Genomic DNA, 14,135 nt, shown 5'->3' on the forward strand with positions numbered 1-14,135 from the left:
GATTGACTTTGAGCATGCAGAATTCCAGAATGTAGCTGTCACTAGAAACCTGGGTTAATGACATGTTGATCCAAACATAGGAGACACATCTTCAAAAAAGTGACTCTAGGAAAGCACAATTAGTTAATGACTCTCGACCTTGCATTTCAATGAGTGAATCAATGACAGAAGCACAAGTCATTGTGATACCATTTAATGAATTCCTGGTAAGGGTTGCTTGCTATGAATATTGCTCTGAAGGACAAAATGAAAACACTACAAAAATGTCTAAAGTCCATGTGAATGGTTATTGCATGCAAAGGAGGCATGCCATGTATTGCATACATTGCAAATGGTGATACCCCTGATTTTTTTCCCCCCTTTCAGTCACTGCTTCTAAATATTTAACAGCTGTCTTAAGTATGAGCATGAAACCAAAATATGATTCACATTGAAATGCAAATGCAACACAGACGGACAACAGAATGTTATGGAAATTTTGACTTTTCACAAGTTTTCATGACACATTACGTAGCAGTTTTCAAAAAGGGGTCACTGGTAACCAATATATTCAAAACTTGGACTCTGAGAAAACCCTTCCTCATACACAGTGTGTGGGTTTTAGGATGGGTAACATGATATTACATACCTGGGGAAGGACAAGGGTGTCTCCTTCTTTGGTAATAGCACAGGGGTGTGACACCGCGGGACTACACTGGGTTTGGGATACAGGGTCAGGGAGGTTCACTTAATACACTCTACACATACCATGCATGTTGGATGACCTCATGCCACTATACGGGTTAGGATTGGTAATATCAAGCACCTGGTAGTGGCAGAAAAAAGCTACATCCTGCATTGAATGAGAAGGAATAAGAAAACTTCTTCAGCTGTCGGACGAGGGCTACACATCTCCTCCACCTGCAAAGGATGGTCCGATGCAATGGCAGGGGTCCAGTACGGAAAGGAGTCTGAATTTGTCACCCCTGGTCCATAAGATGACTTGATTCATGACTATGACGACTTGCAAACGTCCACGGCACAGGAAGCAAACGCGATCACGCATATGACCATTTGTGCACTCGAAGCTTGGCGGCACCCTGACAAACACACGTATATGAAGACTTTACAGAACGATTTCAGCGACATGCAGAAAGTGCTTGCATTTCCTTAGCACTGGAGTGAAGGCTAGCCCGCCCCTACGATTGGTGCCCCCTCCTGGCCCTACCTGACCCCACTAGACAAATCATCGCCAGGTAAACACTAGGCCACTCATAGCCAGACACTTCCTACATTTCCATCAATCTCGGGCTCATCCCCTTTGTCTATGTCGCAGCTCTGAGGAGTCCTGGCATCACCGTTGCCATGGGAATCACCATTTATACCAATACATTCTCCAAGGGCATCCAGTCCTTCCTTTTCCCCTGGTGTCAGATCCTCGGCACTCCCACTATCGATGATGCCCTGGTACTCGGACAGGTGGTAGGGCGAGTCCCTTGCAGGATCCGAGGCGCTTTTCCGTGGGGAGGACTCGCTGTTAGTATCTAGGGTGCTGCTTCCGCTGTAAGAGTGGGGAGGGGAAACAGACGGGGAGGTCATAGTGGGGGACGTCGTCGGGGTGGGGTTTGGGGTAAATGGTAACATGGTTGTTAGTGTGGGTCTGTTATTTTGAATGTAGCAAGGAGGAGGGAAGGGGGAGGAATCGACAAAACGTGCAAAATAATAGGTGCCGTGCAGATGGAAGGTGCTCGACAGGATATGGATAAATAACAAAAAATATAACAGGAAGCAAATGCACGTAAATTTCCATAGTTTGAATGGAATAACTCAAAATGTGATTAAAAATGAAGAGAATAAATAAAAGAATTTACCATTAGATAGGAAATGGAGGGCAGAGGTTTAGTAAGACCGATTGTTTGGAGCATTTGGTGGAAAAAGATTTTAAAATAGGGCCATGTGAGAGAGATATAGAGAAAAATAATAGAGGGAGAGTTGGGTGTTGAGGGAAGAGAGGGGAGAGAGAGTGTGTGTGTGTGTGTGAGAGAGAGAGATGGGGAGAAAGGAGATGTTGGGTATTAGATGTCAAAATAAAGTGATGCTCTATTCTACTACACACATACATACAAGCATCAGCACTTTCAGCACAAAAGAGACAATTACCTGTTTTTGTTTCTTATTGTTTTCATATGAACATGACTGATTTCATGATACTCTGGCTTTGGTTTCACGAGTACCTGAGTCAAACACGTTGTAATCTATCCTATTAAACGAGACCCATCACTTTATATGATTTCAGTAGTATAAAAAAAAAAAAAAAAAATTAAAGGACTTTGTTTTTCCTACTCAATAATAATCAAGCATCTACAATCATTGGTTTCTTTATCTTATGACCAGACTCTTGGAATGTTAAGAAGTGGTAGTAAAACAACTTAAACTCCCTCCCCTAAATACATTTCCCCCTCCTTAATTAGTTCATTACCACATAGAGCCTTCAATAAGAGAACAAAAGCCATTGCTAACTACTGTGCAAGGGTTAAAGGGTATGGAGAGTGTACATTAAAATAAAGCACTGATATCGAAGAGTCTAGAATACTTGCACCACACATCTAACATCATCTAGCATCAGTATCAATGAACAGTACGAGTTAGATTGAGGTTAAACAGCTTGGATATACTGTGACAATGTGAACAAATGAAATGGCATATATCAAACAGGGATTAGCGACTCACAAGAAGAACAAACTGAAGAAAATGCAGAGTCCATCTTGAGTCTGTTTATGATCAGCTTTTAAGCATGAAGACTAGATGCATTTCCGTGTATAGGTCAGACTGTAAGAACTATTCAATGAGCTATTCAGGGATATCACCTGGGATGTATCGGGCACTCACTAAACTTTGATGCATTACGAATTTGCAGTAAAAATATTGACCAGTTAAAAAGACTTCAGCCTGCAAAGTTATACAAAGATTCTTTCGAGATATTGCATGCCCTAATGGTAATATAAAAGCTGTTTCATGAATCATGACAGTAAAATTTAATTATGGTGTTACCATGAGTAAATGAAAGCAGAATTAGTTCAATGCAACAACAGAGAAATGGAAATGCAAAGCAGTGTGCATCATGACATTTTAAGAATGATTTCTTGTAAAGTGGAAGAATTTGATGATGTTATGAACTGTATGTATGATGGGAATATACATCAAATACATGTATATTTGACAGTTCACAACAAAATGCACCTTTTCACTTGATTTTCAGATGACGATGAGGAAGATTTTTATCTTATGTGAATCATATTTTTATGGCTAAGGAATAACATAACACCTCATAATATCTCCCTTCACTGATTTTGTGTGCAAAGCAGCAGGAGAACCACTCCACACCTTTTGCTAAAACGGAAGTCTGTAACCAAAGTATTATTTGGTATCGAATGTACCTAATCAAGGCATTGTCAGGGTTAACAGCACCAACTGACTTTGACTGAATCTTATCCAGTATTTCAGTGATAAGATACACTGTTTCAGAAGAGCCAGAATAAACCTGCATAGAAAAGGAGTAATAAATACCATGTCATGGCTTGTCCTGGTACTTGATTTGATTGAATCAAGTTTGACAGAATTTTCACTGAATGCTTCCTAACCAATGATTGAAAAGCAGACTTTGGCTGTAACATCGTCCCTTTGACCTTTGACCTTCAGTCTCATGATTCCAATTCCAACCAGCCCATCATTGCATGGCTTAGCATACCTGTATAGATTTTCTATGTCATATCTTACAAGTCACTGGCAATTAGTCACAGAATCAAAGAAAAGATGGACATATAAATATGGATTAATAGACAGATAAACAAAGGTAACAACACAACATCATAGAGGCTTCAGGGCCAGCCAGAAACAACAACAAAAGCAAGAACAAAATAAATCTAAACATCTACACTACAGTATGTCTTGTCAAGAAAAGAAAACTGCCACACTTATCATGTTTAGATAGGAGGATTGTACTGTACATGTGAGTATCTACACAGTCTGTCTGACAATTTTAAGCCATTAGGAAAAGAATCAGTTAAGGGTGGCTTGTAAGTCAAGGTACCATAGAAGGTATCTCAATCAAGCACCCAACAATGACACTTGACACATTCTCATCATTAAGGGCAGCTTCTCAAAAACATAATACATAGAAAATAATCAGGCGTGAGAACATGTGGGGACCAATGTTGAATTTGAATTAACATTAGTCAATCTTGTGCATTAGATTATTTGCACATTGCATCACGGTTGGAAGAGATTTTTTTTTTTTTTTTTTTTGGACCAATAGCAGACATTTGAAAGAAGCGAGACCTACTTCTTCACTTCTTTTTGTTGATGTCAGTATTTTGACATACTCAAACTACCCTGTGTCCCCATAATAAATGTCCTATAGATCCACGAACACAATGGCAAAAGTTCCTCTCAAATGTTGTTTCAGAACTGAGGTCAGCATATCTCTCACATTATAACACAGTGATAACCGATTCAAGATTTTTCCTCCATTTAATTCTGAACAGTATTACCTCCAATGTCACTGGCAGTTACAGTACACATTCCATGTTATGACCTTGATATTGACTGTATTTAAAGAAGCTAGGAGCATCTACTAAAAGCTAGAGGTATGTTGTGATTTTCATGATTTGACAACAACAAAAAAGAGCCAGATGGCAAAGCATCATTCCCCCTTGTTCCTAGGCCCATATGAAATGACTGACACTCATCTCAGCATAAGGAAGGAGAGATCACTGTGTCATCCCCTGCTCTCTGAACCCCCTCTTTACTTTCAGGCGCTCTCCCCCTCACCTTTGCGTAAAGTCAACCGTTTGTTCTACTTGAGCGGCGGAGAGTTTTCTCTCGAGCTCCTTCATGGCCAGACTGCCGGCGTCGTCGGTGTTGATGTTGACGTCCGAGAGGGAGGCCTGGTCCTCGCTGGTCGCCGGCACGGTTGTCGTGGCGGTGGTGGTCGTCACTGTCGTCGATTGCTGCTTCAGTCGGAATGCGGTCTTGGCAGGCGAGCTTTTCTCGCTGTCCTGTGCCTCTGTGACTTCTACAGCGGGCGTGTAACCTGATGCCTCCCCACTGAGGGGCGGGGTGCTCGGGACTAGGTCTGGTCTGGGTTCTTTGGGTCGAGCTCCTAACAGGAATAAAAACAAACAAATATTAACAAGAAGTGACAAAAGAGAATGCACACAATAGCACTTTCCTCTACTTATAGACTGGTCATGCCATCATGCTCCATGATATTTATTTTTCTATACTGATCTTCCTCTAAACTTTCTTACTGATAATGTCAAAGTTTATAACAAAGATTTGTAAAAATGGCAATGCATTTTCCCTATATTCTGTGCTACTTTAATAGTCTTCATGGAAAATGATTTAAAAATTGTACATTATCAGTGGTTGATGTGGAGTGGGAATCTTGATGAAGACTCCTGGGCTATTCTCCTTTAAGCTGGTTCATAAGTCGACTTAGCAAAGCATTTTCCATCCAACAATTCAGACAGGTCTTCAAGAACATAAAGTTACAAAGTTAACTAGTTGCCATCCCGACCACATAAGCATGCATAGCAATCATGAAGATGAGTCCAGCACTTTCACAACAGACAAGTGTCACCAGCCACCATCCTAATAGCAGGCAGCAATACCTGTCTCCTCTGTTGGGAGTGTTTTCTTGGCTTCTGACAAGACGGGCTCTGTCTGCGACCGGGGCCTGTTGGATCCGCTGCCGTCTGTCTGCCTGGAGCTCTGGCCATACATGCCTGCCTGGCCCCTCTTCTTGGAGGGGGAGTGCTTCACTGCAGTCAGAAAAGTCAAAGGAGAAAGTGCAACAGGTGACACGTTATCCTCTTCACAAAATTTCACAGATTTAAAACTACACCATACACTTGTACCTTCAATTCAGTTTACAGAAAGTTATTTAGCCTCTATAACCTTTTTTTTTTTTTTTCTGTGGGGTGGGGGCAATTATGTTGTCTTTAATAATAAATTGATGGTCTATTTGTTGTTCCTCTGCAAAGTGTGAAAATGCTAGAACAACTTCCATGTCAGGTAAAAAAAACAAACAAACAAACAACAAACAAACACACCCAGATTCTGTTAAAGATAGGCAAAATGCAAACTTGAGGGGTACTGGTTGTTTGGTTAAGCAGTCCAACATTCCCATTTCAAGCTTTGTGTTATCTTCTGCATCCAATTATGAAGTATTCCGGACCATCAATCATGCATGGCATCATTCAAAGTGATGCAGACAAGATATGAATTGAAATTCAAAAGATTTTAGCATGATTTTCTTTGTGAGATAAACCAATATCCTGCTACCAAGCATCACAATGGTGTTACTTCTATCATTCTTGTATGTGAAACCAATTTATGGCCTCCGGTATCGCTCATCCTAGGATTTTACACTGTAACAGCGATTTTTCTAAAGTAACAAAGGAAATTTTGAATATTTTGTGGTTTGGTTGATACGTACCTTGTTACAATAAATACACAGAAAATTACTGGCAATAACCATATACATGAATTTTCCAGGACATAGAAACAGAATGCCTACATTAATGCCAATGCCTTTGATCATAACACCATTTGCTATTAGAAATATATGATACTGGTCAATTTATTCATTTATTGCACTGACACTACATGCCCGGTTAATATGATGTCATGTTTATTGCTAGTCACCAAGAGTGAAGCGTAAGAGGTTGAAACCAATCACCTGTTTTGTTGGTCTATTTGTTTATGGGGTTTTTTCACAGTGTTTAGGATGTGACAAAACAGCAAGATGACATTGAAGAGTTTATGTCATCTAACCACCTCCCTTAACCCTAACTAGGCCGGGGGGGGGGGGCCTCCGAGGTCCCCCCCTCGACGTTCCGCGCGATGTATCGCAATCGCAAAAAGCCATCGCCGCGACGTTTCATGACTTTTTTCTTTCGAGTCTCCCGCATCTTTTGACACCAAATTTGCGACGCCCGGGCGCGCGGTTCCGAAGTTACGCATAAATATGTACATGCATGTCAGACCAAAAATTGCTCAAAAACGTTAATTCGTGTACAATTTCAATGCAAACTGTGCTTACTGGCAAATTTCATAAAAGCATGATTACTTTGGTGTTTTATTGATTAAAATCAATGAATAACATATTTTCTTGTTCGGAGCGATGTCGCGGACAAATTTCATTGAAAAAACAATGAAAAACATAAAGTCGAAAAAACAAAGAAATACATAAGAAATTAAAAAAAACAATAAAATACTTAAGAATTTTTTCTGATATCACAATTCTTTTTTATTACATTTGCTAAGGACACTAAAAAGAATATTTACACAAAAAATGTGCCTGTTTTGAGCTTTATTTTGTGATTTATACCAATTAGTCTGATTTTATGCATCATCATGCATAAATTAGCATAATTTAGCATAAATGATGATTTTTTTGAAAAATTAAGTTCATGGTATTTTAGATTACATCATAGGCAATGTGTGTGCCAATTTTCGTCGCGATCGCGCGGTCGACGGCCGAGATCTGGAGGGGGGGCCTGGGAGGCCCCCCCCCCCCCCGGCTCTATCAACTACCTAAATAGCCCGGCCTAGTTAGGGTTAACATCACACTAAAGAAAGGTGGGCGGTGTCCTCGACAAACAGTTTCATCATTACTTACAATTCAGTACAGAGGACTCCGTAATAACAAAATCCTCGAGACCGGCAGTTTTCTTTTGTTATATCGAAACTTCGTTATAATTGAACAAATAAACAATAAAAATATGTAGAATAGATATCGTTGCGGCCTAAATTTTTCCTTTGCTGTAACCGGAATTTCATTATGACCACGTTCGTTATAATGGGAGTGGACTGTATGCAATTTTACATTCTTGGAGTCTCTTGATGGCAAACGAACTCCTTCCTCAGGTTACACAATGTATGCCAAGTCATTTATCTGCACACTCTGCACTGTCATAAAGTGCCTTCTGTCAATCTCTGATAATCAACACCATTTTGGTAGGAAATTTTCATACTGTATATTCATCCCTGATTTGCCACAAACAATCATCAGGGTGAATCAATGCACAAGTGTCTATACTATTTTGCTAATTTTTACTTCAATTTCTCTGCACTACATGGCTAGCTGACATTGTAAAAGTACAAGCAGAATTTCCTCCCTTCTACACAGTTTTTAGTATAGCAATATTTGCACAATATACAGCATGCTCCTCAGGGACCTGTATGCTACTTTGATGTAGTTCATGAAATGAAGAGATGTAACTATGTCTGCATAGAATGTCTTTTTGACAATATTAAAGCAAGCAGATGCTGAAATGGCCTGTACAAAATTTTCTCCCTGATTCATCTTCTTTGGCAGTATGGCTCCATGCAATAAAATCAGCAAAGCCGACTTAGTTTTTTTCCAATGACTCCCTTTTCACCGCCAATCTACAAACATGCAACATGCAGCATCTGATAACATGAAATTGATGAGTTTCTAAAAAGCTTTGGAGATTACATAATGCAGTATATAAAATATATACCATACATGTACACGTATATAAATATTTTCTATCTCGTTATGACACAGCTATAGTGCTCTGCTTTGTAAGCTTCAACCAATTGTCCATGATTAGCCTACAGCCTTCCTCTATTTGACCTAATACAGGCCATTTATCTCTCACATCCAAGCATTCCAAACATCCTCTGATGGCTCTGTTATTCTTTGCTGAGTGTTTCAATGCCCCAATATCAAGGCACACAAAAGTTACAAAAGAGAGTATACATGTGCATCCATGATAGTTTAACGCCATAACTACAGTGGACTCGGGCAAATACCACTCCCAACTACTGACGCAGCTCAGAGTCTGAATTCTTGTCAAAACGGACAACTTGGAACCAGAAGAATTTTGTCAGTGGAGGCGAACTCTCAGAAAGAGTTATTTTGACTTTGAAAACAATGTCAAAGTAGGTTAATAGTCAACGTTCACACAAATCAGACAACTGTTAAGAATATAAATCTATATGAAAATACTGAAAGTTCTGATTGTCAGTAAGTCCCACATCCTGGCATCTGACAAGGAATTTTATACAGACACCTTTGACCACATGACTATGATGTCATTGGGGAAATTCCTCATTTGTTTTGTCCAGTGAAAGACCACAATATGACAAAGTTATGATGTGTCACCTTCCTTTGTCTTTTAGATATGCATGTATGACAATGTATTCCCACTACACAGTACTTCAAGGGTGTGTACAGTTCTGGTTGAGGTGAGGATTAAGCTTTTAACATTTTGCGAGATATTCAGAAACCACTCTATGAGATGTCAAAGAGCATGCAATTCTAAGGGGTATCAAAAGTTTATTTGATGAAAATCGGTTTTGAAATGGCTGAGATATTCAAAAACAAGGTGAAACAAAGAGATCCTTATAAAGGCATGGCCTGACGCCTTTTATAATTATTACTTTTTTGATATCTCGGCCATTTGAAAACCAATTTTCACCAAATAAACGTTGAATCCTTCTTAAAATTACATGCTCTTTCTTTCATATTTCATAAGAGGTTTCTCATTATCTCACTTAGGAATGTTCAAAACATGAATCCCCTGACTGAGATATTCAAAAGCAAGGTGAAACAAAGAAATCCTTTTAAAGGCGTGGCCTGACGCCTTTTATTATTATCACTTTTTTGATATCTCGGCCATTTGAAAACCAATTTTCACCAAATAAACGTTGAATCCTTCTTAAAATTACATGCTCTTTCATATTTCATAAGAGGTTTCTCATTATCTCACTTAGGAATGTTCAAAACATGAATCCCCACCTCAACCAGTACTGTACAGTCCCTTTATTAAGAAATTGTCCTTCAAGACAACATGAAAAATATTGGTGATATTCTGTGTCAAGTAGTGACGGGGTACTACTGCTGTACGAATACAAAATACCAGTCTGGCAACCCGAGCACATTTCTTGAGCTGCCTATTGAATACCACTTTTGATGATTTACTAACATTTAAACGATCATATGGACATGACATTCTTTTAATTGGGTCCTGTTGTTGTCCACTATTGCAGAATCTTTCCCCAACATATTGAATTTGTTTAATGGTGCTTATTTCTCCTGTGAAAACACTTTCATATATGAAATGAAAGATATTGTTAAGATTCAAAGAAGTAGCAAAATGATGTGATACGGGAGGGGGAGGTGATTGTATATAATATGAAATCATTTGCATGGATCACGAAGTCTAATGTAAATCAACAACACAGCAGGTCCTTCTTGAGGTAACCAGTAAACTGACATGAAAGAAGAATTTGGGGTAATACAGCTACGGTGTAGTATACCTTCACATTGTTTGAATGGAATACAAAATGTGACTAATACTGATGAAAATTGTGAATTGTAAACCAGAGCAGGAAGCAGACCTGTGGAACACAGGATCATCAGAAGAAATTAATGTTAGCCAGAGACGTAGCTCTCTTTCACCTATGACCATACTGCTTTTTGATATACATGTGGCAATGCAGTTCTGCAAACATACACCATAAAATACTCATCAAGGGTTCTTTTATAAATATTGAAGATTAATATTAAAGCACATCCATGAATTGATGGAGATATGAAATGACAAAGATTACTGCATGCCTGCTACCAAATTTGATTAATTTTCTTGAATTCTGAAGACAGAGAAAGTGTATGAAGTCTTGACCAGATGTATTTTACATGGCAAGCATTTGCATCTAAATGGAGATTACAGGACAGTTCAACTGGTCAGTTACTTTAAAAAGAACATTACCTCTATTAACCTTGTATAGAATTCACATTGTTGCAGCTGTCAAATGACGATATATACTGCCGATGTATCTCTCTACACCTTTTAGATGAAATATGGTGCATTGCTACAGAGAGCTAAAATGAATGATTTTCCACTTTTCCCCCCGTAGTCAAGCATGCTCTAAATGTTGAGGAAGAGAGGACGCTTCAATGAAATAAAGATTACCAAGTCACCTTTCAAAGCGTACGCATTTGCAAGGGAGGAAGTGCTAACTACGAACTGACTGAGAGGTGTCCGTTACCATTTGACATTGCAGGATCGTCACATTCAATTTGGGCTGCAGACAAAGTAATCATCAGCACTTTGAATCAAGTGGAACCATGTAAGTGACGTCACAGATGTCTAATCTGCAGTGTACAATTAGGCATATCGTTAGAAGAAGCACAAGGGCGTGAGGACATACTCAGGGCAGGGTAGCCAGCTGGAAAACGAAGCATTGGATCAGGCATTACTGAAAGTCACTTTCACATCATGTTCTACCTCTGTGAAGGGGTAGTTTACATGATATCTGCATAGAGGCATTCTCAGAACAATATTTATCACAAGGTGGAAAGACATGGCCTTAGTATGGGTGACACAAATACCAACCAGTATCCTCAAAATATCACCCTTTCTTCAACCAAGGATCTACGACATACCACTGTGTGAAGCCTATGAAATTTAATCCTTCAAAACTCTTTTTACCAACTCTAATGTTAGTAGGTTACAAGATGAGACAATGTTTTAGGTTGCACACAGCAATCATGTGTAAAGGCAGCGCATGAGACCTCCTAAACAAGAGAGTACTTTGTGAAAGCTTTGTGTGCTGTACAACAAACAACACAGGCTCTTGTGATTGCAATATAAGGGTTAATAGCACTTTCACTTTCAACATTGACATTTCACTACTTTGCTACTATGAAATGAAGCACATCACTGATGTTCAAGTAGTACTTGGTTTCTCCTACATGCTGCTATTTTCCCAAAATAGAACTGATTAAAGATGTACATTACTTTTAAACATGATTTCAAACCTCCTTTTTTTCCCCCTAATGAAACTGCCACACAAGCTGCCTTTCGTTAGCAATAAAAGTGATCCAACAGGAAACATTAATGGCTTGCGGAAGCAATCTTCCCACTGAAGTTGTGAGTTGAACCAGTGCATCTGTCCAAACAACCACACACATAGCAGAGCAGTGGTTGACAGTTTCATATCGTCTTCAAAACGTTCAGTGACAGTTTGCATTCATAATGGAACATCATCTTGCTATCATCACGACTATTCATTGAATTTGAGGTGCTCATCAAAAAAAAAAAAATATTAAAGAAGATGAAGAAGATATGAAAAAGGAGGATTTTTTTGTGGATGCATTTCTCCACACTCATGTGTACCCTGCTGTTCTACATAAAGTGATAAGATCATCTGCTGCAATGTTCTCTAGAGTCAATTGTAAAGTATTCCCTGCGACTGTGTATGGATGTCTGCAAGAACTTTGGTTAGAATCTACCACAGGGGCATATCCAAAGGGAAATAAAAATGTGACCCGCTACAACAAAAAGGTCCTAAAGTCGCGCACGGTCGAAGCCGTAAAAATCGAGTTTGAAGTCAGAGCATTAAAATTGGTCAAAACTTACGATTTTCCGATTTTGATATATTATTGGAGTCTAACATGTCTTCTGTCATCTGTCGAAATTTTGAAGCAAAAAGATCAAAGGAAAGACCAAAAAATAGCGTTTTTCTGAGCCATGTTTTTTTGGTGTTTCAACGAAGCAGAAACTGGTTCGAAAATTTGGATTGAGCGCCACAGATAGGTTCCGCCCCTAACAACGACCAGAGTGATCTCATTGGTCAGTTTGCTGCTTGCTGTTAACCGAAGCGTGAAGCTCGCACACTGTCCAGTCGACTGGTGCGTGCGGGCGGGGTGTGCTATGCTCAGCCGCTTCTCACATCCTGGTCACTGATTGGTTGGTGAGGAGACCGCCGACGCTGATGTGCTTGAATGAACTCTTCGGGGGTTGCTAGGGCTTACCTTCTATTGTCCAGAGGTGAAAACTGACTTGCGTGTCCCTTGGTCGCGATTGCGTCGAAAGGAAGACATTTAGGGCGCTTTTCTCGAAACAGTGATTTTCCAGACGTCTCGACATGCTCTCTTTTAAACATCGATATCTCCGCAGCCGATTATTTTTTATAAAATGTGTTATATATCAATTTAAAGCAGAAAGATTAGGGGATTATATCATGCAATTTTCAAATAATCGACCTCGCCCGACTTTAGGATCATTTTGTTGTAGCGGGTCACAAATGTTCAAAATATCTCTAAGTTTGATTTGCGACACAAACCTGTTAATGGATTTCATGATATGATCTGTAAGTAAAAACTATTATTGTTAAGAAATCAAACAGGCAAGGATTCCTGCAGCCAACCCTCAGACCAATATGCGAAGTACACTGTATATTCAATGGGACTCATAATGTCACCAATAAAGTTAACCTCTCCAATGCTCCTTTCCCCTCTTCATACATCCTAATCACTTTGAAGCAAAATCCACTCACTGTACATCTGAGCTGATATCTCATTTGGAAAACAAGTTTTTACGCAGCGTTTTGAAGACGATGTAATACTACATACCACAAACACACACTCACTTCAATTGGCGTCCTTTCTGTGCATGATAGCCACATGGACTACAATTATGGCGAGATGTGAGAACTATGAACCGAAACTCTTAACCTACAATCAAAAAGCCATAACACTTTTATTTACATGCATCTGGGGTTTCCCCTAAAATTGCTAGTATCTTGTCTGTATTCCTCAATAGAGGCTGATGGCAGAGTCTGAATGGTAGCTGATATTGAGCCGCTTTGATCGTTAGTAGCACAGATACAAAGCTTCCTGTTAATGCTGCCAGCAACACCACTGATGCAACTGCAGCTGTTTTTATTGGAGCTATTCTATAAATGTAGTAGCTGTGCTTTGGTGAACCCTGCAGATTTAGATAGAATTGAACCACATGGGGTCAAATTAAGATCAAGCTTATGAACCAATTAGGAAAGAAGAAATGTAAGAGGCTATTACTTTTTCATTGTGTGTCTTCTTTTTTTTTTTTCTTTTGTGCTCCGTAGTTATCTTGCAAGCAACTAAAGATCAAGCACAGAGTCTTTGTCTGCTCACACTGCCCTATCACTGATTTGAACATTTTCTTGATGTGTCATAACTTTAAATTCCAATAAGCCCATTTCTGCTGAAGTTCATGCCACTCCATAGAAAAAGGAAACACACCACAACACACTTCCAAGTTTGAAAATCTACATGAAAAACCACCACTAGTAAG

General features: G+C 39.3%; 1 protein-coding gene across 1 annotated transcript in view; it reads right to left on the reverse strand.

Annotated features, from left to right (window-relative positions):
- Positions 1-354: 354 nt before the first annotated feature.
- LOC140238025 (phosphatidylinositol 4-phosphate 5-kinase type-1 alpha-like) overlaps positions 355-14,135 on the reverse strand; it is a 59,072-nt gene continuing 45,291 nt past the window's right edge. The window contains exons 14-16 of the mRNA XM_072317952.1: positions 5,652-5,801; positions 4,810-5,140; positions 355-1,540 (exon numbers count right to left, since the gene is read on the reverse strand). Coding sequence (XP_072174053.1) covers positions 1,252-1,540; positions 4,810-5,140; positions 5,652-5,801 — 770 coding nt within the window. The 3' untranslated portion in view covers positions 355-1,251. The remainder of the gene's footprint in view (positions 1,541-4,809; positions 5,141-5,651; positions 5,802-14,135) is intronic.

The sequence above is a fragment of the Diadema setosum genome, chromosome 14 (genome assembly GCF_964275005.1).
Source record: "Diadema setosum chromosome 14, eeDiaSeto1, whole genome shotgun sequence".
Taxonomy (NCBI): Eukaryota; Metazoa; Echinodermata; class Echinoidea; order Diadematoida; family Diadematidae; genus Diadema; species Diadema setosum.